Source organism: Toxoplasma gondii, chromosome VIII (assembly GCF_000006565.2).
Source record: "Toxoplasma gondii ME49 chromosome VIII, whole genome shotgun sequence".
Taxonomy (NCBI): Eukaryota; Apicomplexa; class Conoidasida; order Eucoccidiorida; family Sarcocystidae; genus Toxoplasma; species Toxoplasma gondii.
Window position 1 is genome coordinate 483,582 of NC_031476.1, and position 20,751 is coordinate 504,332.

Below are 20,751 nucleotides of genomic sequence, written 5' to 3' on the forward strand. Positions count from 1 at the left end.
CCACTCGATTTTTCGATTCTTTGTGCCTCTGATTCCTTTGGGGAGATCTAGTCACATCTGCGCGCGCGCTTCTTCTCTCGAACACGATGAAATAGAGAGTAAACTGAGGAAGAAGGCAGGATGTATGCTAGCGAGGACTCGAAGCTCTCCCATAGCGGCGCCTAGCCATTTCGAATTCCTCCATGTATCTGCCGGCGTCTTCCCTCTCTTCAGCTCTTTCGGACATCTCCACATACACAGAGTCGCTACACAATCTGTCCACACAAATGTTTCTGTTTTGCTAAAAAAACTTCTAATTGAGTGCAGTTGTATGCAGACTGCGTAGGTGTCAGCACAGGGAAGGGCATGCCTTAGCCACGAGCAGACTCAACGTCTTTCTTCTGTGACTGCACTTTTTTCTTTCACTTTGTTTTTTCTCACACCTTTTTTTCGATCCAGAGCACTTCTCGGAGACGTTACATGCGGTCGAAAGGAACAACACAGGGAAAACAACCCAAATCGACATTTCTTCCGATTTCACCCTGTGATGACTCAGGCGCCACAGACCTTGGTCTTCACTCGGCCGGCCTGATCTTCTTCCTCCTGTTCTCCTCTTTCTTTGTTCACTCTTTCTTCCATGTGGGGGTTCACTCTTTCTTTCACCTGCAGCTCTCCCTTTCTTCTATCTGGCTTCTCTCTTTTGTTTCTCATGTTGCTCTTGTCCTCGTTCTGTTGACCTCGCCCTTCCGTCTCTGATCTCCCCCTCTTCTTTCTCATGTTCTCTGTCTGTCCTTGATCTTTGTCTCTAGATGCCTTCTCAGCTTGTGTGTGTGTATAGTGGCGAAGAAGCGCCCGTGTCGATCGAGAAGATACGTATTGGCTCTGCTTCTGAGAAGAACGATACTGTTGTTTCGTATCTCCCTCTCCCTGCGAGACGCCTTCTCTGCTGTTGCTCTTCTTCGACTAGGACAGACTGACCATCTTTCGCGCTGTTCTTCTCCCGACAGACCTCTTTTTCTCCGCTCATCCTCCTCTCCGCGACTTCAGTGGTACACAGGGGAAGCCTGCAGGGGTGTACGTCCTCCCCAGCCGTGCTCCCCTCTCCGTAAACCATCTCTCGTCGCATGAACAGCGGAAGGATACTCTTTCGCTTTGGAGAGCGGTCTTTCCTTTCTCTCTTTCCTCTTCCATCATCGCTTCTGTCTTCTGTCGCACCGGATTCCTGGGGAGGAAAACCGTCTACCGCCACGAGCAGCAGCATCGTGTGTCTGGTCTGTTGTCTCCTGCGTCGTCTTGTGTGAATCCTTCGACTCCGGATTCCCCCCGTTTGTGCCGTCGAGAACTTGAGTTTCTGAGACTCTTTTACAAGACGTGTATCTCTTTTCGAGCGCGTTGTGCCGGCGCGCGGGTCGGACGCTTTCGGGAGCGTTTTTATCTACGCTGCGTTTTTGCGCGTGTTGTCTTTCGAGGAGGCCCGCGAGACTGCATGCGGTGGGCGAACTGTGTTTCCTGACTTTCCTGCACATTGCGTTTCCATTTTCTCGCGGCAGAAACGTCGCACTTTGCTGCGCCGACACAACTCCGCGTTTCCGATTTGAACGCCCAGTCTCTCTTCTCGCCTGTCTGTACACCCCGTCCGAAGAAGCCATCCACGGGGCTCTCTCCTCTCCTGCGAAGAAGAGAAGAAGAGGACGTCTTGCTCGTAGCACTCTTCTTCTCTTCTTCTCTTTTCTTTTCTCTCCTTTTCTTTTCTCTCCTTTTCTTTCTCTCCTTTTCTTTTCTCTTCTGCTCGCTCAGTTGCTGGTCTTCGATTTTCGGTGGACATGTGACGAGACACTGAGGGTGACGCTCATCCCGAAATCCTCTGTCTTTCGGCGGTGGAAAGACACTTTGAAACCCAGGGAGGGTCGAGATTCAGGATTTTTCGACCAAGTTCCTCTTGCACGGTTTCCCCCAGCTTTCTGCTTCAGTGCTCTCTTCAGTTGTGGAGACTTACGCGGTGCGAAGGCGACGCGGCTCGAACTGTTTTCTCGCGTTTCCAGGAAGGAGTCGCCCGAGCCGCTGCCCGGTTTTCCGGAAGACGTCGCCGTCCTTGTCCTCTCCTTCTTCCTCTCTTCTCTTTCAACTATGTTTGGTGTCGACTCTGCTTTACTCCTCCGCCTTTGAGTGCTCCAGGTTCCGCTGCGCTTGTGTTTCTCTCGCGGCTCTCGTCCTCTTCCTCGCCGTCGCTTGGACGCTCTTCCCCTCCACTCTTTCAAGATGAGTTCGGCCGTCGTGGACCACCCGGCGGCGGAGGCCTCGCTCTGCCCCTCCGACGCGTCAGGAGACTCTCTCCACACTCGGGACCTCTACGCCCAGCTGAAAGCTCTTCAAAAGAGACTGGAGTTTCTGAACATTCAGGTAAAAAAAAAGGCTCTGGAGTTCCTAGGCGACTCACCACACTCCTGAACAATAGTCAGTTAGCGACGCTTCTTCCTTTTCTCGCCCGCGACGACGCCTCAGAGTTGAAGGTGCAGAGAAAGGCTCACCAGTGCCCGCGTTCTCTTGAGCGAGGAAACCGGGGAACCAAGCCAGTTTTCGTGTGTTTCACTTTTCTAAGTTGCTCGTCCCGGTCTCAGTCTCGGCCGAAAAAGACCTTGTTCGTGGGCAAAAAAATCAACGCGAGTCCCAGGATCTCCTCGCAGAATATGGGCGTCCGAGAGGACTCGTGGAGCCTCGCGAGAAAGCGCGGTGTACACAACAGCCAGAGGGGCATCCATGGCGGCGCTCGAGTCTCCGAATCATTCACGCTGCAGACGAGTCGAAAAAGGAAAAAGAGAGGAACGACGCACTTGCGTGTGACACTTGACCATCAGAGTCCAGAGGAGGAGAATCGGCGTCATCGGACGCGTTCCTTGCGCCTTCCTTGTTCTCCTTTGGAAGCTGGAGACGAGAACTCGCCTCAGAGAGAGGAGCAGATGGGATGCATTGAGTGTTAACATCTGTGGATCTCGTGTCTCTCCAAACCGTCTGTGTTTCAGGAGGAGTATATCAAAGACGAACAGAAAAACTTGAAAAGAGAGTTCTATCGGGCGCGCGAGGAGTTGAAACGCATTCAGAGTGTGCCTCTCGTCATCGGGCAATTCATGGAGCTCATCAATGCGAACGAAGGCATCGTCGCCAGCACTGCAGGCAGCAGCTACGTAGTTCGCATTCTCTCCACCCTCAACAGGCAGGCACAACGCAACTTGGAAATGAAATCTTGCCTCTTTGTATTCACCGCTACGTCTTCAACCTGTTCCTATACAAATATATAAACATATATAAATATATATATATATATATGTTTATATTGGCATACTGATGTGGGGAATTGCATGCACATGCAGATCTGTGGGCTACGGGCAGGTCTCTCAGTCTGGCCGCCCGTTTCCCTCTCCCCCTTTCGCTGTGTGTACGTAAATTGACACAAAGACACGCAATTGCAGATGCATATGTTTGGGAAGATGTAGGTTCACAACAGTGTCCATGTAGATCTCTCTCTGTGGAGAGAACTATGCTTCAGTGTATGCGCATGCAGCGGTGGCAGGGGGAACTCGGTGGCTGTTTCGTTGCCTGTCTTCAGACATGCTTAACCCAGCTCACGTATTACATCTGACGGTGATCTATCGTTCCTAACTGAATCTTGTTCAACAACAGGGGAGTTTATGAGTTCGCAAGCGGTCTGTCGCGCGGCGCAGTTTGCGTTGATGCGTGTATGGCCGACCTTGTTTTCCTCTGGGGTGTCTCTGAACAGCGGAAAGTAACTCAGCGTGATGCCCTTTTGGAGGCTGACCGATCCCCTCCCTCAGTTCAGTCTGAGAAATCACACAACCAACCACCTAGGACAGCATGCACAAAACCTGCATGCATACACGTATACATAGATGTACATTGATATGCAGATGTGTGTGTGTGTGTGTCTCAATCCTGGGCATCTGGCATACCCTTTTGGTGAAGCAAAGTCGAAGGACTCCCCTCCATGCAGATTGGTTATGCTGAGTGCGTCTTGTGGATTTCAGAGAGCTCCTCAAGACAGGATGCAGCGTCGCTCTCCACCGCCATTCGCATTCTGTCGTGGACATTCTGCCTCCGGAGGCAGACTCCACCATCCAGACTTTGCAGATGCAAGAAAAGCCCGATGTCACCTACTCGGTAAGGACAAAACGGTGTCTCTACAGCATTTTTGGTCTCTACGTTCTTCTGTGTGTCCTCGTCTCTGTAGGTTTCTTCTTCTTGAGCATCTCTCTCCTTTCTATACAGCCTTTGCTCTAGAGTCTTTCCCCGTGATCCTTCTATTGCGACTAGAGCGTCTCGTGTGTGCGTCTCTCCTTCGCACTGTCAGATACTTTGCACGCATAAAGGCCCTTCCTATTTATGAACTAGAAAGCGCGTAAGTGCTTTCGAAAGATGTATAGAGAAATCCAACATTTCTGCGCGTTTTTCTCTGGGAGCACCCACATCGCCTAAGTCCCTCGATGGCTGTCGCCTCGATCTCACCGAGGCCTCTCGGTTGAAAAATGAGAGAGTGCATGCAGTCGCGTCTTTAGTTACTCTAGACACATCTGAAAGCATGTATTTATCGGCATATTTGCATGTTTAAATTTACATATATATATATATGTATATATATATATATATATGGATGTGTGTCGAGGCAACGCATATAGTGTCGAGAAGTTACGTGGAGGTAGTTTACTTGTAAATTTGATTTCAGTGATTTAGACAATAAGTGGATTTCGTGGAATTTCTCCTCGGCATTATTGAAACTGATGATAAGCAGTTTCTTGTAGTTGAATGTGTCTTCTCTATTCCCCTAAACTCTTCACATTTGCCTTTATAGGATATCGGAGGAATGGACATTCAGAAGCAAGAGATACGCGAGGCTGTGGAACTGCCTCTCACTTGCCCCGAACTTTACCAGCAAATCGGCATCGACCCTCCGACGGGCGTCCTTCTCTACGGTCCTCCCGGCACAGGTGCTTGCCCGTTTTTCTCTCGTGTGTGTGCCTCCTCGTGGTTGCGGCCGTGCATCTCTATTCCACTTCGACCTCGTATTTTCCTCTCCACGAGAAATTCGCCTTTCGCTGTCAGCTAGAGAGAAAACAGACAGAGTCCAGAGCAACTCTCCTGGGGAGAGGAACTTTTTCGACTCTGCTCTCTTCTCCCGCGTTTGTCCAGTTCGCCTTTCCTTGTTCTCTTCATATGTCGTCCGTCTCTCCGTTCTGCTCCCCTTCGTCTGCCTTTCTTCTCTCTTGCTTTGTGTCTTCCTCTCGACGTGGACTGTCTCTCCGACTCGTCTCTTTTTTTGCGTCAGGGAAAACGATGCTGGCGAAGGCTGTGGCAAACAACACGACAGCTACGTTCATTCGCGTCGTGGGCAGCGAGTTTGTGCAGAAATATCTGGGAGAAGGACCGCGCATGGTCCGCGACGTCTTCAGACTGGTAGGAGTGGAAACTCGAAGGTCCCGACCCTTCAGGAGCTCCGGAAAGACACTTTCTTTTATAGTCGAAAGGACACTGTGTGTACACACCAAAGGGGTCTAACAACCTAAACTCAGACGTGAATCTCCGAAAACCAAGTCTACATACACGTTCAACAGCAACGGAAACACAGGGATCCAAAAATCTGCTCCCATTTATATATACATATATATATATATATATATATATATATATATATATATATATGCATGTATATGTGTTTGCATGTTAATGTGCATGTATCTGTCGTGAGCTCCCCGAAGTCCCCCAGCCCATAAAACACGCATATTCATATATATATATATATGTATATTTATATATAAATATATATTTTTATATATATAAATATATGTATGTATGCGTGTGCGTCCCCACGACGTTGGGAGTTCTTCAGGACTTTTAATCGAGTGTCGTGTTCCTCGAGGACCAGAGGGCTCTGATGTTCAGGATGGGTCGTTTTTCTTTGTCAGTGGAAGGCTGTGAGAGGAAGAGACTCCAGCAAAGACGCAAATGGGGGCAAGTGTGTGGACATGCACAACAAGTTAAATAAGCGTCTGCAAGCACAGGACGCTGTGTGTTTAGCGGATACGGTGTGAAGAAGCAAGAAGCGCGCTTTTTTCCAGAGTTATATTCCGAGTGCTTCTGATTCTGGAGGCAGTTGCTTTTTGGTTTCTTCAAGAGGAAAAAACACTGTCGGATTTTGAATTGGCAGGCGCGCGAGAATTCCCCTGCGATCGTCTTCATCGACGAAGTCGACGCCATCGCAACCAAGTACGCATTCTCTCAGTTTTAGTTTCGAGATGCGTTTTCTGGAGTTTCCAGAACTCCTTCTCCAAGTGTTGAAGCTGCGGCTTCGGTTCATCTTGATTTCCTCCCTCACTGTCTCCTTCTCCTTCTTGCCTGTAAGATCTATCGCGTCGCTCTCTCTGCAGACTTCCCTCTGTCTCGTGCGTCCTCTCTCTCGGTCTCAGTGGCGCGGTGTCTCCGTGACGGCCGTCTGTGGGGTGAAAAGTGTCTCCGTTTGGAAGTGTCTCCTTTTTGTGTGGGTGTGTCGTTCGGTGTCCTCCGCAGACGCTTCGACGCCCAGACTGGCGCAGATCGGGAGGTCCAGCGGATTCTGCTCGAGCTTCTCAACCAGATGGATGGATTCGATCAAACGACCACAGTCAAGGTGCCCAGAGCGAAAAAGGGAACCGCGAGAGGACGGGAGAGACGAAACAGACACAAGGCCCCGTGGAAACTGTCAAGAAGGAAGTGAAAAAGCGCAAGCAGGGCGCGAGCGAATCAGGCGACAAACATGTGCCAAGCCGTACACAACTATGAGAAGACGTGAATGCATTTTTGTACTTATATGAAGACATATATACATACCCATATATATATATATATATATATATATACGATACATGTGGAGTTACGCATATATATGTATATATATATATATATGTGTATATATGTATGTATGACTGTGGATAAACGTGAACGTAAACTCGGATCACATGCTTTTTGCGCATGCGCCTGTACATACATGCACATATACGAATATGTGCTTTTTCACAGATATACAGCGTGCATGTATATTAGCAGAGGAGTTGGCATGCATCGTGGAGTTTCTCGTTGTTCTTCGTCCTTAGGTGATTATGGCGACGAACAGAGCTGACACTTTGGATCCTGCGCTGCTGCGTCCTGGGCGTCTGGACCGGAAAATCGAGTTTCCTTTGCCAGACAGACGCCAGCGTCGTTTAATCTTCCAAACCATCACAGCCAAGATGAATCTCTCTGATGAGGTCGACCTGGAGGACTGTAAGTCTCTTCCACGATCTGCTCGATCGTCAAGGCGTGGAAACACCTTCCTCGAAGAGAACGACACTCAGGCTCTTCGCGTGTGGGAGAGGCGAAACGAAGTCTTCGTCGAAAAAAAACGGGGAAAACGGGCATGCAGTGCGCCGCCAATGGAAAACACCCTTTCGCTAAAGCAGAAGAAGCAAGCGCTGTGCAACGAACATGACAGAAGAGAGGGAAGAATCCTGAGATGAAAATGCATCATTCGTCATCCCCAGGCGTTACCTCAAGACTGCATGCATGTATACTTGTACATATATATATATATATATATATATGTATACGTATTGAGGAGAAAGAGGGGGGTCTCTCCTTATAGGTACATGCATGGAGAGGTAGAGAGCTACAGGTGAACATGTAGGCGTGGAGGATGTTGTTTGGTGCATGTATTTCTAGACGTTTCGAGACCGGAGAAGGTGTCAGCAGCGGATATCGCGGCGATCTGCCAGGAGGCTGGTATGCAGGCGGTGCGGAAGAACCGGTGAGTTCCACATTTTCCAGTTTCGGCTGTCCATACACCTCGGTGAGGAACCGTGAGTGCCCAGCCGTGAATGCGGCAAAGGACGACTTGGTCGCAAGGGTCGGGGTACTTACCGCATGCAGTGATGAAGAAGCGAAGGCTGTGGCTTTGGGCTTGGTGAAGATTTCTGTGTTGATCCCTTTCTCTGTTGAAAACCGGCGTCCCTGCAAAAGGACCGGGATAACTTTCTGGACGAACGCGTGTGACTGTCAGGTAGATGATCTAGGAAGTTGAGAAGCGGGTTTCTGTTTTCCATAAAGTGCGGTGGAGAAAGCTGTACGACCAAGAGTCAAAGAAGCTGCAGCGAGTGCTGTTGACCATTCCAGAGAGAAAATGTTGCGGGAGTGGGACACGAAGATATACAAAAAGAATTAACAGCGCGCATGTCCGAAGAAGAATTTCTTAAGCTTTTTACCCTGTACTGAACCACTCTGCAGAACAGGTCTTCTAAATAAAAGTTCACGAGCATCTTTGGAGCACAAGTGCATGCGTCGAGTCGAATGTGTTTGCTCTGCAGCTACGTGATTTTGCCGAAGGATTTCGAGAAGGGGTGGAAGGCACACGTTCGCAAGCACGAACGCGACTTCGACTTTTACAGCTTCTAAGCTGGCAGATACCACCTCGCAGAGGCGCCTTTGTTTCTCTCTTTACATACGTGACATGCATTCTCTCGTCTTTCGTGAACAAAAAAGATTCGAGTTCTAGGTGCCTACGTGCACAGACTGTGAAATATTTCGAGTGATTCAACAGACTCTCTGCCGCCGAATTGCAAGTCTAGTCGTTTATCAACGGTGCGGGCCGCGACCAGCGAAAAGCCACACACAAACCTCGCCTTTTTCTGTATGACAAAGTTTCAAAAGGATGAAAAGAGCCACAGGATGTGACAACAGGCGCTTTGGGTGCCCAGTTTGCACTTGCATAAATCAGCTCAGAGCTTTAAACATGCATGTATAGTTCCGAGGAAAAGCAAGGTGGATTTCGGTTGCCAACGATACTCGGGTTCTTCCACATCGGTTTTTCTAGGGGTAGAAGATGGATTCCTCTGATCACTCGCGTCAACACCGGGAGAAACGACTCCCCCGGTGTTGGCATTTTGTTGAGCACCGTCGCCGTGGGAGTGATAATCTCTGAATCTCATCTCAGAGACATTTATTCCAACGGTTTACATCGAGGGTTCTCCGCACGGCGGAAACTGTGCGTGGGAAGAGAGGAGCCCAACCTTTTGTAGTTACCTAGTGGAAGGAGTGAAGGTGCACGGCAAAAACCTAGGGGACGAAACCAGCGTGCAAGTGGATTTAGAGTTGTTCTTCAGGAAGGAAAGCAATGCAACCGCAGACGGGCGAGAGACCTCGCGACAGAGAAAGGGCATTCTGCAAGTGAACGTGTCTTCGACTTGTCCACAAAGGCTGTGCAGTAACGTGCGGATTAGGGTGGGACAGCAGGAACGAAATAGCTTATTGGTTGATCCGTCACATGCGGCAGCAACCCCGGCAGTCTGTTTTTGAGTTCCGGATGAACGATAGAGAGCCTGTCGTGCACCTCAAGTCCCTCCCAACTGTGCGGCGGAGAAAGAAAACTTTAATCGATTGGTTGCATTGGTCACAAGTTTTTGCCGACGCCTCAGTCTTGAGTAGAAAGCAAGGCCATTTGAGAAAGTGGAAATACTACTGACAGAGTGTGTTTCGTTTAGTGCCCTGAAGGCATCGTCGCTAAACACTAACCTTGTGTAGTCGATGGACGCAACTCAACTTTTTCTGAATGGACGGGACAAGGGCCATGGAACCAGTTGTTTTGCGGAAACCGGACCGGTAGGAGCACTTGATTTCTTCGGCTCTCACGAAGACATGACAAGGACATTTTTGCAAGGTGCTGACAACGACTGGTTATCTGGTAGGTGCTGAGCGGGAATTTTCATTTTCTCAATCCTACGGCCGTGAAAATAAATGCAGTTACCGACATTTTAGGTTTCCTTCTGCTTTTGAAGACGAGATTGAACAGAGGCGAACTGTCACGGTTGCTTCAACTCCGAATCTCTGAACACTTGTGGCGCTCCATCAGTGATGTCCAGAAAAAGAAATTGTAACTGTCTGTAACTCACTGTAAGGTACCGCGCTAGCGCGACCTGGCCGCATTATAGGACTGGTGCTCACTCGGCGTGTTTGCTATGCTTGCTGAAGGGTCTTGATCATCCACGATGTGGGCATGCATCAGTCAAAGAGAACACTTCCACTAGAGCGATAGAAACATGTGGAGCAGACTGTTAATTGGAGATCTTGATAAACAACAGCGAGCCTAAAAAGAAGGCACAGGAAAAAGTGTAGGCCGAGCAGGATTCGAACCCACGACCACCCGGTCCGTAGCCGGGCATTCTATCCAACTGAACTATCGGCCCAATTACGGGCGGAAGAAGCGGCAACGCGTTCGTCGAAGAGGAAATGAAAGTTCATGAAAACAATGCACTCTTCTCAAGTAAACAACCAAGTGAAGATCCCGATAATCCACATACAGACGAAAAGAGCAAGGTATAAATTTAGACTGACCACGACTTGTGTCCAGATTCGCTTCCAAACCCTTACTTGGGAACAATAAGGTACTTCATGGAGTAAACCACCAGCTGACAGTCACCATAACGAACAAAAGTTCACGCAATCCCTGTCTTTTCACAGAAAAAAGTGTAGGCCGAGCAGGATTCGAACCCACGACCACCCGGTCCGTAGCCGGGCATTCTATCCAACTGAACTATCGGCCCGTCTCCACACATTCTCGAGGGTACCATTGCTGCCGCCTCTCCAAAGGTTTTTAGAATGCCACTGCTCTATTACTCCTTTTCCCGTATCTACAGTTCACTCTCTCTCCAAAGCAATCTCCTGTGAGCAGGCACTTCAACATTCTCGAAAACGAATGGCATGCCCCATGCCAGTAGCGCTGCAGCATCCTGTGCTGCAGAGAGCGGTTGCGTGCACCACCTGCAGATCCCCCCCACCTCATTTCGGCTTGCATTGATATTCGAACATACAGTTTTTTCAGACCTGAAGGCAAGCAGAAGTACACCATTTCTTGCATGAATTTGAAAGAGTGTGGCTGACAGAATAGCATCTCACACGATAGGGCAACTGGTCCGTCACCGACTTTCGGTCCGAATCGTCTAGAGGTTAGGACAACACGTTGTGGCCGTGTAAACCCAGGTTCGATTCCTGGTTCGGACAAATTTTTCTTCGTCTGCTCTGTTCTCGTTTTGATGTAACCAGAGATGCTTTTCTTTTTCGTCATCAAGTCACACGAAATGCGAGAATTATTTTGTGACTTGTAGGCTCTCTCCGTCATCTAAAGTGTCGATGCTAAAGAGATGATGAAACACGCGACCCTTCCCTGAGGGTTACCTGGGCTACTTGAAGGATATTTACTTGCCTGATGTAGCATACCTGATGTAACATCGAAATGGGTCTTGGTATTACAGATTATCTTGTCTTTTATGGGTCAGAGGCGATCTTTTGCTGTGTTGCGTGTTCAACGAAGCCAGTCTTTCGCTCAACCGTTCACAAGCTCGAGAAGTTTTCCGCCCTTGACAAAGCGTCGTGTCCCCGGTGTGAGGAAGCAAAGGACCACTGATCCATAGATCTTAGCGTCAGTAAAGAGTTTTGTTTTGCTGGTACACTGCCTGCACGACTGCTGTCCTTGGAAGGAACGAACAGGCTGGCATGTCGGTCCACCTCGTCGCCAGCGTGAGCAGAATCGTGTTGAAAGTGCCGGGATTTTGTAACAGTGGATTCAGAGCAACTCTGGTGGCATGTGACGAAGTCCCGCCAAGGGTGAGAAGCGGGCGACACACAACGCCTTTCAAGAAAGAAACAGGAAACTTAACAAGTGGCGTCAAGAACTCGCCTGTCTGATTGGGATAGAAGGAACTCCAGTTGAGTCCAGCTTCGAAAACTCGGGAGTTGCAACGCCGTAGAAACGTTCCTTCCCACACAAGACATGCCAAGCACTGTTTGCTCGCATATATTGTGTGGACAACAAGGATGCTAGAAGAGTTTCTTGGAACCTACACTCGAACGGCGTAGGCCGAAGAGCAGAAAGAGCATTGCGTAGTTCTTCTCATCCGCCTCTGCGTCACGGTTCCAAATATGCGTCAAGGTTCCAACTACTCGAGCCATTCGTTAGTCAATTGGAAGCCTGGACGCAGAAGTATTCGAACAATCCCTTTAACTTCCGTGTTCCAGCTGCCACCATCGGGTGTCTTGCACAGAAGATTAAACCCGATTGACTTTGTTTTTTATCCGTACTGGTATCATGTTCGTGTTGACCTATTCTTACCGGTGAATGAATTGCAAAGTCTCCCCGACCCTCACCTCTATCCAGAGGTCTCTTGTTTGAATGGTGTGCTGTAGGATATAGTGCGCTGTTAAAAGGAAGTGATGCATTAGTATTCCCGTCATATAAAGCGCAAAATGTCGTCAAGGGGCGCCACTCCCAAAAGCGAAACTTTCAGAACGAATGCAGGGCAAAGCAGCCGCACGATACTACAGGGTGACAGTATAAATTTAGATTTGAAGTGTACCGAGTCAATACTGCATGTACTCAAAATAGACGTATATTAAATCTATGGTAACTGTTCTCGACACGATGCTAACAGTAGAACTTGGATGTGGTAAGCAAAGGCCTTAAAGATCTCAACCAGCCGTCCGACTCGACGATACGCCCCCCCGAAAAAGGTGTACAGTAACGACGAAACCCCGGTTCTTAGTTGCAGCGGCTTCTTTGCACTTCCGATGATTACACGTATCACTCTAATGCCCAAATTGAGCATTATGTGGCGAGGCTCGACCATGCTTCCTCATGCACCCGATTCCAACGACACGATACGTTGATGGCCCCGCATCGCTTCCACAAATGTCTCAAGCAGAAAGTGTAGCGCTATATGCATATATTTATATATCTATATCTATATCTATATATATATATATATATATAGATAGATAGATAGATATATAGAGAAGTATCTATACGTTTTCGAAGTTTGGAGTTTTGTTTCGATGTTCTTTTTCGCAGCGAACAGTTGAGTTCGGAGAACAGTTTTTCACGAACCATGTAAGAAAATAGAGTACAGCCAAGAATGCGCAAAGAGTAGACAGGCGACTCACATGATAACGATCAGTTTGCGTCCTTGAAATGGTACGGAGCTAGGAATCGAGGCAGCGGCACTTCTTCGGTGTGAACTACCCTACACCGTTGTGTCGTTCAGAGAGAAGCGGAAGCAGCGAAGCTGGAAAACAAACCGGGAAGAAAAACCGAGTGACTCGGCAGTCGAGAGCGAAGCACGAGTCCACGCGCGTGCGTCGAAAACAAAGGTGCCAGTGGACACGATCTCCCGCTGCTTCCTGGTGGAAACAGTCAACAGAACCGACGGACTTTTTCCTCGCAATACAAAAAGTTCGCGAGAACGTGTCGGGAAGCGCACACATGTCAGTTATCTCCCCAAGTCCCGCGTGCGGTTCTCTAGTCCTTTTGTTCGCTTTTCTACCATCATTTTGTAGAGTTTACTCTAGTCATCCTGTTGGCCCCGTTCGGGTTCGGGGGCGATTTTTATTAAGTCATCGATCCGTAGAATGGTAACGGCTGCTTCTGTAGCAAAGCGCAGTGCCTTCGTCTTGCTCACAGCAGCCTCGATAACTCCAGCAGCCATGTTGTTCCTCGTTTTCCCTGAAGTTAGATCTAAGCCATGCCACTTGAGTTCCTCGTCCCCGTTCCCAGCCGCGTCAAGCAACTGCCCCTGAGCCTTTGCATGCACGGCGCGGAGCCTGGCGACGAGCTCTGTGGCATCGAGAGCGGCGTTCACCGCGAGGGTCTTTGGAATGATCAGCAGAGCCTCTGCAAACGCTGCGATGGCTAGCTGCTCTCGGGACCCAAGCGTCCGGGCAAAGTTCTCTAAATACACAGAAAGCGACGTCTCCACTGCGCCGCCGCCCGGACACACGTGCGTGTACTCCAGAGCTCGAGATACGGCGCAAAGGGCGTCGTGGACAGAACGGTCGACCTCGTCCAGCATGTACTCGTTTGCTCCCTGAAAGCAGTCCACGCAGAGAAACTGCAATCCACGTTTACGACACAGAACTGAACTGAAAGAACGCGGATGAACACGCGTGAGCGTCTCATGTCTTTGGTGTCCACGTTCCAAAGCCGTTTACGGTGTTTAACAAGAAGTCGAGCTTCGGTTAGTGTCTGACTGGGGCCCTGCATGCGTTCGGTTACGCCTTGCGGACCAGGAGAAACGCTAGCTCGGTGTCAGACGACCGCGGCGAGAGACAAACACCCTCAACGTCCCCATTGGAGCGCTGCAGACAGCTCGCCGTGTTCGATTCGCGGTCCTCCGATATTCCCATTTGCGTGAAAGCTCAGTCACCGATTACCTAAAGTTGGAACATACACCACCCGTCTCCACACTCGATCTGCGATGCAGAGAGGACCAGTTTGCCGCAGGAAAGCTAGCGAAAAGATGGGAGAAACGAGCAGTCTATCTCGAATTCCAAAGGCGAGTCGTGTGTGACTTTTGAAAGTCGGCGTCGAGTCACGCTACGCGATTCCGTACGGTTGGTTCCCCTCCGCCATCGAAGCCCGTTCGTTTCTGTTTCTAAGACATTCGGTCCTCCAGGCTGGACGCGAACTTCCCGGCCTCTTATTTCGACCTAACTCGTACAAGGTGGTGTCCTGACACCCGACCTACACGAAGAATGACTGTCGCAGCCTTTCCACCTTTGCACCCTTTAAACATAAGGTGATCCCAGTCGCCAATGCGCTCCTCGTAAACTTCTTCGCAAGTGCCAAGACAGGAAGCGTCGAACTTCTCGTCTCCGTCCAGAGTAGCCATCGTGAGCACCACAGTGCCTGGCCAAACATGCAAACGAAAGACAGACAGAACTCACTACAGATTTGAGACGCATTCAAGTTGCGAGTTGCAGCCAGAAAACGAAGAAAGATCCACTGCACACTCGGAATCAAACGCGCTCTCAACACCCTACGATGAAGCGCATGGTCCTCAATGAAAAAGGTCTTCCAAGAGCGCCTTCGACCTTGCCGCATGGCCTCCGTACAACTCGTGAACTCAACGCGCTGAGGTGTGGCATCAGCCTCCGTATCCATACTTGAATTTATACACATTTATCTCTTGCACCTAAATGTATACATATATATATATATATATATATATATATATATATATATATATATTCCTGTGGAGACGTGCATACAGACACATGCATATATATATATATATATCTTGAGCAACACAATGCAGAGAGACGTACGTAACTCAATGCATATTTCTTGGAATGCACACACACCACCGCCTTTGCGACGGCGGAAATGCGAGGTGAATGTGAGGAAGATCCCCTGACGAAGAATCGACACTTGAGAGCGTCGCTGTTACCTTCTGTGATTTTGGCGATTCTGCGAAGGTCTTTTCTGTCAACACGGCGGACGGCAATGGCCCCCGCCTCGACGAAGTACTTCATGGCCATATCGTCGATGCCCTGGGTTGTCAAGATGACGTTTGCTCCTGATGCAAGGATCTTCTGAATCTTCGCCGCCGTGATGTCCTTCTCTCTACAAAAATCACCGCAGCAGGCGAGACCCGTTGCAGCTCCAACAACATTTCAAAGTCGCTTTCGTGCAGGATCCATTCCTTTCCATGTACCCCGCCCTCGGATGCGAAACGCCCTTCTGTACGAGCGAGCGATGGCGAAACGAGTAACTTTGACACTATTTCGATGCAAGCGAATCATGCCGTGCGACAACTCGTTGATCCTGCTTTGAGTTGTTGCGAACAACGGGTCTGTGAGATCGTTTTTGTCGTTCTTTGTAAGGCAGTTTCCGAGAGAACGGCCGTACGTCTGGGTGGAGAAACAGACTCCCGTTTTCGAAAAGCATTCTTGCAGCCACACATTGAAGATGCGAGACAAGAGACGAGGCGCGCGAGTCGACCTGCCGTTTTCAGAGTCAAACTCCATGCAAGGAAAGCTGGGAGCAAGACTCTTCTAACGAAGGGAAATATCGCGTGTTGTGTAACTATGAGGGCCTTGCGAGGTTTGCTGTTTCTAGCCCAAAAAATAGGTACACATATATACAAATATATACATTCTTGCATGTTCTCGAATGAGAATGAAAAGCACAAGCCGTTTCTTCTTTCTATAACAAACAGCCTCGCAGGCAAAAAAGAGACCAGAACACCGGGGCTCTCGTCGTATTTGCGGTTGCCGAGACGAGAACAAAGTTGTAAGAGGTCTTGGGAGGAAGAAAGGGAACTTACTTTTGCCGGATCTTTTCCAGTTCCTCGGGGTTGTCAACCTGAATCTGGACGCCGAGTTGCATGCGATGCTGCCGAAGGTTGAAGTCGAGCAGGGCGACCTTGGCGTTCTTCACGCACTGGGGCATGCCTGCAAGAGAGAGAAAATAGAAAAACTGACAAGAGAGCGAGATCGGACGTTTGAGCGTTTACATGTTTGGTTTCGAGCAACCTCGTTTCCCTCCATGTGTTGTCGGGAAACCACGAGTCCAACTCGAAGTATATACACCCAAGAAAAAAATGTTACGAACATTCATGCTGAGACGCGACTAAACACTGGCGCACGCAGTGTCACTTTCTCCATCAGGTGGACGAACAACGATTTGTTAGATCTGCATGCAAATGCAGAATTTTGTGACTCCATGCACCCTCGAGACAGTTTAATGGATGAACGTCTACTCGGTGGTTCTGTGCGTTCTACTTTGAAAGGAGTTGAGTCGCACACAGCACCCCTGTTCCTCATTTGTACGGGAAGAGAAGGAGGAAGAATACCTTCAGTTTCTTTAAATGACAGTGAAGCGTGTCGAATGCTGCGTCTGAACTTTCTGAATCACGGAAAACTGCTCTGTACTGTCAGGTTGTTCTTCTCTGCGTATCTTGCACCCGTTCTCTATTCTTGAGCTCGAATGTACCGACGCTTATCCATACACACGCACACACAGCTCGGCAGCGTCTGCCGTTACTTTGCATCATTCTGGGGAGTCAAGTCAAGCAACAGACACACTCGAAGTCCTGTATCTCGCGATGTCTGGCCTCCGAACGAGACGAGCAAGTTTTTTCTCTTCTCACCTTGTGCTGCGCGACCCGCTTTCAGTGCGTAGCCTTCCACGAGACTCGATTCGCGCATCGATTTGCCGTGGGTCTTGATGATGTTGATCGAGCTGACAGGGTACTTGACGTCTCCTCTTTCGGTGATCTACGAAACATATAGGATGCAAAGAAAATGGAAGTCAGCCTGAAAACAACTCGGAGACAAGCGAAGGCACTGAGAAAGGGGGGACCAAGGAGACAACGAAAACAGAGACGAAAAATGCAGGCGTGGAGAGGCACGACAATCGGGTCGTCCAAGCTGACAGAAGCACAAAGCAGATGCTTCTCGTCATTCGTAGGATCTCAAAGGCTTAGAAGACAGGCGACGCATAGAATATACCGAGACACGCTGCGCCGACCCTGCTGCAGAAACGCGCGTATCTTCAGTGACTCTGCAATCGTGGTGAGTCCGAAACATAGAGGCAGCAAGACATGTTTACCATCTTGACGGAGAGAATAGCACGAACAACAAGATCCGCGAAGTGGGCTGTCTCTGTTCCGATGAGCTTCGAGCTGATGGTCGTTGTTGCGACGTTCATGAGCACCTCTCTGTTGTTGGCATCAACGCGAGATGTCAAATGCTCTTGAATAAATTTAACGCTTTCCTGCATGCAGACACGGCAGACACCCACGGCCGCCTGTGCACACAGGATACGCCTTCCCTTCTCTGCGCGCTCCACACCGACGGTATGGCATTCGCTTTGGAATGGTCGCACTGTGAGACTTTCGAAGCGGCGTTTCCAGTGATCTTTACCTCCCCTTTTATAGAGCACTCTCCCTTTTGAATTTGCGCAGCTTCTTCCGAAACAGCAACCTGCGACGTTGTATTCCGCCCTTTGCACACTGGATTCCACGCGGTTAACACAGCTTCCACTTCGAGTGAACAGAGACCAGGGAACTGCGCTCCGTCAACTGAGTGAGACGAAAAATGGCGCCTCGCCCAACTCCAAGGAAGCCAGCTTGTTCTTCGATCGCGCTCGGGGATCGAACACCCTCGCGCAGAAAGCTCTTAACCGTCGCACAGAGATCCCGACAGTTCAGGGAAAACCCACGGACCCGTCCAAAGAGAGACCGAAGACAGAAGAGCAGCTAAACAAAAGAAGAGGCGCGGAGAAGAGACGTTCAGAAGAACCGCATGCACTGCCACTGTCCTACGCACAAATATGTACATCGATGCATGTTTTACACACACATATACATACACCCATTCAAGTATGTATGTACATAAATATATATATGTATATATATACATATATATGCGTATGTGCATATGCCTGCTGTAGACCTACACGGCACTATGACTACGCGTTTGGACAGCGCCTGCATGTGCGCGGAGACGTCTCAGAGTTTAAAATTTCTTTCCTGTCTCTACGTTCGTTGTTTTCCGACTCTCGACGAATCTCATCGGCCCTTACCTTCATTGCAAGTTTGAAGCCTGCAATGACAGCAGTGGGGTGAACGCCCTCTTTCACGAGTTGATTTCCGACTCGAAGGAACTCGGCGGCGAGGAGGACGACGGAGGTGGTGCCGTCGCCCACCTCTTTGTCCTGAGAAAAGACCAAGGCGAAAGAAAAAGCGTTCCCTCCGTCGTGGACTTCAGGAGCATATCGTTACACTCGCTTGCCGCTGCGGACTCGCGTTTCATCAACACACAAAGGCACGCCGGCCCAGAGCCGCGGCCAGTGTCTCTTTGCGCTAAAAAGGAAAGGCGCTCGAAGGACCAGAAGTTGTGGCATCCCTTCAGACTCCTCTCCGCAACGGATGGAGACAACGCGTTTTGACTCATCGCCAGACCTGTTGCCCCCAGGGAAAGCTGGATCATCCACGAGAAGATAGGCGTTCTCGGTTTCTCTCTCCACCCGCCTCGCGATGGAGAACTGCATGTGTCTCAGTCGCATCGACGCGCCATGCCAGAGATGCACGCGTTTACCTGGAGATCGGAAAGTTCAACAAGAACTTTCGCTGCAGGGTGCTGCACCTCGAGTTGCTTGAGAATCGTCGCACCATCGTTCGTAATCGTCATGTCTCCGATGTCGTCCACGAGCATCTTGTCTAGCCCCTGGGGGCCGAGAGACGACCGCAGAATGTTCGCGATCGACTGCACCGCCGCCGCTGCAGAGCAGAGGCACAGCAGCACACCGCGACAGGGTGTCCAAACACCCGGGAGACTGTCCCCGGAGAGCGTCGCGCTCCACTCATCTTTTTTCCGTGACTCTTTTAGTCTCTTTTAGTCGCTGAAACCCACAGAGACGCGGGCGATCCTCCCGGCTGGAAAGAGAATCTATCTCGCAGAGTTTCGAAGCGAAGAAAGACCGAGCAGTCACCGCCTCAGGATGACCAGACTTCGAGACAAAACCCTCTCGCCCTCTCCGAGACCGCAGACGTCGCGGCGAGAATTCGAATGTATGCGGAGACACGGCCGCGATTGTGCCAGTACTTGCGCTGCAAAAAGGCAGAGCGACGCATTTCGAGAGCAACAGGCAGACAAAGACACCCGAAAGCACAGGTTGCCACAGTCGTCCCCTTGCAAGAAACGGAAACGTTTGCCGTCGTGGGAGAGAACGGCTTCGCTGGTAAATTCCAGTGAGGCCGATCGTAACTTTGTCTCGAAACGCGGTGCCTCTTCGATGCTGCCTCCTCCTCGGCGCGTTGTGTCTGCTCGCTATGCACCTTCTTCCCCAGAAACCTCTCGGATTTGGGGAGAAACGCGTTAGGAAAGAAGGCACGAGGTCGCATCGAAACTTGGAAATACCCGGAGACGAGGAAACTTCGTCGCTAAGTGTTGCAGGAAGAGCCATGGGTCAACTGCCTGTCTGGACGGCGAGACTGAGAAGCTCGTTCCAACAGAAGAGACAGCATTCTGGAGTGTGGTAGCAGTCAAGGACGAGAACCGTTGCGGTTCTGTGAAAGGAAAGAAGAATTCCGCGTCTGAATGGTCCCGTCAGTCGGCAAAGCCACGACTGGAAGGACTCTGAAGGTGTGAAGACAATTTTTGCGAGAAAAAACGAAGAGGAGAAAAGCCTCTGGTGGGGAAGACCGGGTCGGGAGACACGCATCACACATCCTAGACTTACCATTGGCGGTACGGACGTCTTGCCCGCTCTGACGGTCGCCGAAGATTGCGAGTGCCATTTTGTGTGGCTTTTCACTCTTGAAGTCGCAGAAAACCCAGGAAAGAGAAAGCGGACAGAGGCAGGACACCCGAGGACTGGGAGTCGAGGTGGAAGAAAGAGGAGGAAAACGCCGCAGACAATTGCCTGTGTCCCGTCCGTTTTGACACAGTTCTGTTTCTCAGAGAAAACATACACCGCAACGTTTCCTAAGAGGAAAAGCAGTGGCCTCTGCAGAGAGCACCTTTCTTGCCTATTCCAGACCGAACAGCCTCCCTCCTTTGCACACTCTTGCACAGTTGTTCTCTCGGTGACTTGTTTCCGTCCACGCATGCATGCGTTTCTCACACAAAAAACGGGGAGGGGGGTCCTCTCCACCCCCGTGTTGGCCGGTGCCGCGTTCGTGAGATGCATTGGTTTCAAGACTCTCGAGAACGAGGTCTGCTTCCTTGCCTCTAGTCGAAAAAACATTCCAGAAAAGCGGATAACCGACGTGGATTTTTGACGGAATTGTGGTGTCGTGGTCAGCGCCAGACCCAGCTCCAACCCCCGCCCCTGCCTTACCGCTTTACGTGTGCAAAGCAGAGGAGCTCTGGGGATAATTGTTCCTCCTGTTGGATCCTGTGACCGATGACCTCAAGACTCGGGTA

General features: G+C 50.0%; 2 protein-coding genes and 3 non-coding genes across 5 annotated transcripts; 2 read left to right on the forward strand and 3 right to left on the reverse strand.

Annotated features, from left to right (window-relative positions):
• Window positions 1-1,499: 1,499 nt before the first annotated feature.
• On the forward strand, window positions 1,500-8,632 carry TGME49_229950 (26S proteasome regulatory subunit 6b, putative). Its single transcript, XM_002367878.1, has 10 exons — window positions 1,500-2,379; window positions 3,000-3,190; window positions 4,020-4,152; window positions 4,841-4,976; window positions 5,315-5,442; window positions 6,194-6,252; window positions 6,553-6,652; window positions 7,116-7,284; window positions 7,720-7,804; window positions 8,361-8,632. The coding sequence occupies exons 1-10, from the start codon at window positions 2,239-2,241 to the stop codon at window positions 8,446-8,448; spliced, it is 1,230 nt and encodes a 409-aa protein (XP_002367919.1). The 5' UTR covers window positions 1,500-2,238; the 3' UTR covers window positions 8,449-8,632.
• A 1,529-nt stretch (window positions 8,633-10,161) lies between these two features.
• On the reverse strand, window positions 10,162-10,235 carry TGME49_229960. The gene has a single exon. It is a non-coding gene; the product is annotated as a tRNA-Arg (tRNA).
• A 283-nt stretch (window positions 10,236-10,518) lies between these two features.
• TGME49_229970 lies at window positions 10,519-10,592 on the reverse strand. Its single transcript has one exon. It is a non-coding gene; the product is annotated as a tRNA-Arg (tRNA).
• Window positions 10,593-10,977: 385 nt separating this feature from the next.
• On the forward strand, window positions 10,978-11,049 carry TGME49_229980. Its single transcript has one exon. It is a non-coding gene; the product is annotated as a tRNA-His (tRNA).
• A 1,535-nt stretch (window positions 11,050-12,584) lies between these two features.
• On the reverse strand, window positions 12,585-20,327 carry TGME49_229990 (T-complex protein 1 subunit alpha, putative). The gene is made up of 9 exons (XM_002367879.1): window positions 20,066-20,327; window positions 18,922-19,103; window positions 18,407-18,538; window positions 17,432-17,596; window positions 16,971-17,097; window positions 16,146-16,272; window positions 15,267-15,442; window positions 14,565-14,725; window positions 12,585-13,904 (listed from the first exon to the last, which is right to left on the reverse strand). Exons 1-9 carry the CDS (start codon window positions 20,121-20,123, stop codon window positions 13,386-13,388), a joined length of 1,647 nt encoding a protein of 548 aa, XP_002367920.1. The 5' UTR covers window positions 20,124-20,327; the 3' UTR covers window positions 12,585-13,385.
• Window positions 20,328-20,751: the final 424 nt, after the last annotated feature.

What these genes read in the sequence shown, in the direction of transcription:
- TGME49_229950 (XM_002367878.1), top strand. Translation starts at nt 2,239, where the DNA reads ATGAGTTCGGCCGTCGTGGACCACCCGGCGGCGGAGGCCTCGCTCTGC. An exon ending in TCCGCGACGTCTTCAGACTG is followed by an intron (nt 5,443 to 6,193) that starts GTAGGAGTGGAA and finishes TTGAATTGGCAG; the next exon opens with GCGCGCGAGAATTCCCCTGC. An exon ending in GTCGACGCCATCGCAACCAA is followed by an intron (nt 6,253 to 6,552) that starts GTACGCATTCTC and finishes TGTCCTCCGCAG; the next exon opens with ACGCTTCGACGCCCAGACTG.
- TGME49_229990 (XM_002367879.1), bottom strand. Translation starts at nt 20,123, where the DNA reads ATGGCACTCGCAATCTTCGGCGACCGTCAGAGCGGGCAAGACGTCCGT. An exon ending in CTGGAAAAGATCCGGCAAAA is followed by an intron (nt 15,443 to 16,145) that starts GTAAGTTCCCTT and finishes TGATTTTTGTAG; the next exon opens with AGAGAAGGACATCACGGCGG. An exon ending in AATCGCCAAAATCACAGAAG is followed by an intron (nt 14,726 to 15,266) that starts GTAACAGCGACG and finishes ATGTTTGGCCAG; the next exon opens with GCACTGTGGTGCTCACGATG.